At 42.3% G+C, this 3,374-nt stretch overlaps 1 protein-coding gene across 1 annotated transcript; it reads left to right on the plus strand.

The window, feature by feature from the left end:
- Positions 1-1,578: 1,578 nt before the first annotated feature.
- LOC130022088 (zinc finger protein 345-like) lies at positions 1,579-2,505 on the plus strand (the record flags this gene model as incomplete). The annotated part of the gene is given in 2 exon segments (XM_056112820.1): positions 1,579-1,678; positions 1,832-2,505. Coding segments are annotated over 2 exon segments (774 nt in total), but the record flags the coding sequence as incomplete, so codon positions are not given.
- Positions 2,506-3,374: the final 869 nt, after the last annotated feature.

Consider the following 3,374-nt stretch of genomic DNA (forward strand, 5'->3'; position numbering starts at 1 on the left):
GTACGAGTGAGTTGGTAAGATTCGCTAATTGAGAATAAATATTATTATTACAGCAGGAGTGACCAAGTATGTGATTGATAAGGTGGAGGGCTAGGAATGGCAGTGAGGAATTCAAAAGCCTGATGCTTGGAGTAGAGGACCCTTAGCATTATTTGGTGCTGGAATCAACCATGTAGAAAAATACTGTGAGTTTTGATTTCCTTGACAGTGGTAGTTGTTTAGAAAGCTAATTTGTGTGCCCAAGAGATGGTGCAGTGAGAAATATACTTGCTTTGCACAGGGATAGATGGTCCTTACCCAGCATGCCTTATAGACACCATAGACCCACAGAGCTGATCCTAGACACTGCATGGTGTGCCCCTCCACCCATAAAACCCCCAATAAATAGAAACTACAAAACAGAAAGAACAAAGAACGTCATTGATCCTGAAAGGCATCACTGTGGTGAGAGCTTTGCAATGGCCACGCGGTCTGTCTCAGCTGTGTGACGATGCAGCGTTGTCTTCACCCCTGCATCACAGGTTCCACACTAAGCTTTAACAAAACCCAAATGAGGTTGTATTTCATTTTCTCTGGAAATGGATGCGTCCGTTTTCTATAGAAAGAATTGTTTCCAGTTGTATTCCTTCATTAATTTAAAGGGGGGGGGGGAAGTCACAGCATTTACTGACGCTGCATCCATCAATTTTGTGCGTCCAACTTACAGTAACATGACGTTATTCTATAGTAAGACAATCCATATGTCGGTAATTGCATTTGTGTGGTGCATATGTGTGAAACCACATCTGAAGTGCTCAGTTTTTTGACAGAAAGACTCAGTGAATAAGTCAATAATTAGAATCCTCTGTTGTTCTACAGGAAAGCTGCCACCCCGAGTGGAATGTCTCTGATCCTGCACTGTATGACAATGTCTCGAGTGAGCAATCCTGCCCTCAGCCCCATGAGGACTCCGAGACAGGCGGGATGTCTTCTGAGGGTGATCAGAATGGTGAGAGCTACCTCACTCAGAAGAAGCCCTCTCCTGGAAAAAGTTCCTTGGATTGTGTTATTCTCAGTTCACAGGCACAAAATCCCCCAGTGCAGAAGCTGCTAGGGAGAGGAGCACTGTTTATAGTGAGTCCCTCACAGCAACATACCCTCAACCACAGTCACCATGTGCAGAACCCATCTACGTGTAAGGAATGCGGGGGAGCCTCCCCATGTTCTCAGCACTGTGGTGTTCCCTTAGAAAACCACAGTGGACAGAATCCCCAGAAAAGTCAGTCCAAAGAACAAAGTGTGAGTCAAGGGTTACTCCATCATGACCATATGAATATAAATTCAGGAGCGAAACCTGTTGCATGTGAAGCATGTGGGAAGGCCTTCGATCACTCATCACATCTTATTATGCATAGGAGAATTCATACAGGAGAGAAAACTCATGAATATCAGACATGTGGGAAGACCTTTATTCACATGTCTAGTCTTAAGAGACATATGAAAACTCATAGTGGAGAGAAGCCTTATATATGTCAGGAGTGTGGTAATGCTTTTACTCAATCCTCAGGCCTCAGTATACATAGGAGAATTCACACTGGAGAGAAACCGTATAAATGTAAGGAGTGTGGAAAGACCTTTACTCATTCCTCAGGCCTCAGTATACATAGGAGAATTCACACTGGAGAGAAACCGTATAAATGTAAGTTGTGTGGAAAGACCTTTACTCATTCCTCAGGCCTCAGTATACATAGGAGAATTCAAACTGGAGAGAAACCGGATATATGTAAGTAATGTGGGAAGGCCTTTGTTACAGCCTCAAAACTTACTGTACATAGGAGAAGTCACACTGGAGAGAAACTGCATATATGTAAGGAATGTGGGAAGGCCTTTGTTACAGCCTCAAAACTTACTGTACATAGAAGAATTCACACTGGAGAGAAACCATATATATGTAAGGAATGTGGGAAGGCCTTTATTGAAGGCTCAAGCCTTAGTGTACATAGGAGAATTCACACTGGAGAGAAACCATATATATGTAAGGAATGTGGGAAGGCCTTTGCTGTAGCCACAAGGCTTAGTGTATATAGGAAAATTCACACTGGAGTGAAACCATATATATGTAAGGAATGTGGAAAGGCCTTTGTTGTAGCCTCAAGGCTTAGTGTACATAGGAGAAATCACACTCGAGAGAAACCGTATATATGTAAGGAATGTGGGAAGGCCTTTGCTACAGCCTCAAGACTTAGTAAACATAGGAACATTCACACTGGAGAAGGACCATATATATGTAAGGAGTGTGGAAAGGCCTTTTCTTGGGCCTCAACATTTAGTGAACATAGGAAAATTCACACTGGAGAGAAACCATATATATGTAAGGAATGTGGGAAGGTCTTTGCTGCAGCCTCAACACTTAGGAAACATAGGAATATTCACACTGGAGAAAGACCATATATATGTAAGGAATGTGGAAAGGCCTTTGCTTGGGCATCAGCATTTAGGGAACATAGGAAAATTCACACTGGAGAGAAACCGTATATATGTAAGGAATGTGGGAAGGCCTTTGTTACAGCCTCAAGACTTAGTGTACATAGGAGAATTCACACTGGTGAGAAACCGCATATATGGACGGAATGTGGGAAGGCCTTTGCTGTAGCCTCAACTCTTAGGGAACATAGGAAAATTCACACTGGGGAGAAACCATATATATGTAAGGAATGTGGGAAGGCCTTTGCTAGAGCCTCAAAACTTACTGTACATAGGAGAATTCACACTGGAGAGAAACCATATATATGTACAGAATGTGGGAAGGCCTTTGCTGGAGCATCAAGACTTACTACACATATGAAAATTCATCTCAGAGAGAAACCTCCTCAGTGTCAGACATGTGGGAAGGAATTAACACGGTTCTCTTCCCTTACTTTACACATGAGAATTCATACTGGAGAGAAGCCTTAGACATGTCTGGAGTGTGGAAAGGCCTTTACTCCATCTTAACAATTGACTGTACATAGGAGAATTCGTATAGTGGAGAGAAACCATATATATGTAAGGAATGTGGGAAAGCCTTTGCTACAGCCTCAAATATTAGTATACATAGGAAAATTCACACTGGAGAGAAACTGTATATGTAAGGAATGTGGAAAGGCCTATATATGGCCTCAATACTTAATGTACATAGGAGAATACACACTGGAGAGGAACCATATACTTGTAATAAATGTGGAAAGGCCTTATGAGAAGCCTCAGATTTAGTGTACATAGGAGCATTCGTGCCAGAGAAAAACCTTATATATGCGAGGAATGTGGGAAGTCCTTCTGCCATTCTGAATCCTTTCTAAGTAGAGGAAAATTCACAGTTGCGGGAAACCTTATCAGTGTCAGACTTGTGGGAAGGC

Source organism: Sorex fumeus, unplaced genomic scaffold, assembly GCF_029834395.1.
Source record: "Sorex fumeus unplaced genomic scaffold, SorFum_2.1 ptg000019l, whole genome shotgun sequence".
NCBI classification, from domain to species: Eukaryota; Metazoa; Chordata; class Mammalia; order Eulipotyphla; family Soricidae; genus Sorex; species Sorex fumeus.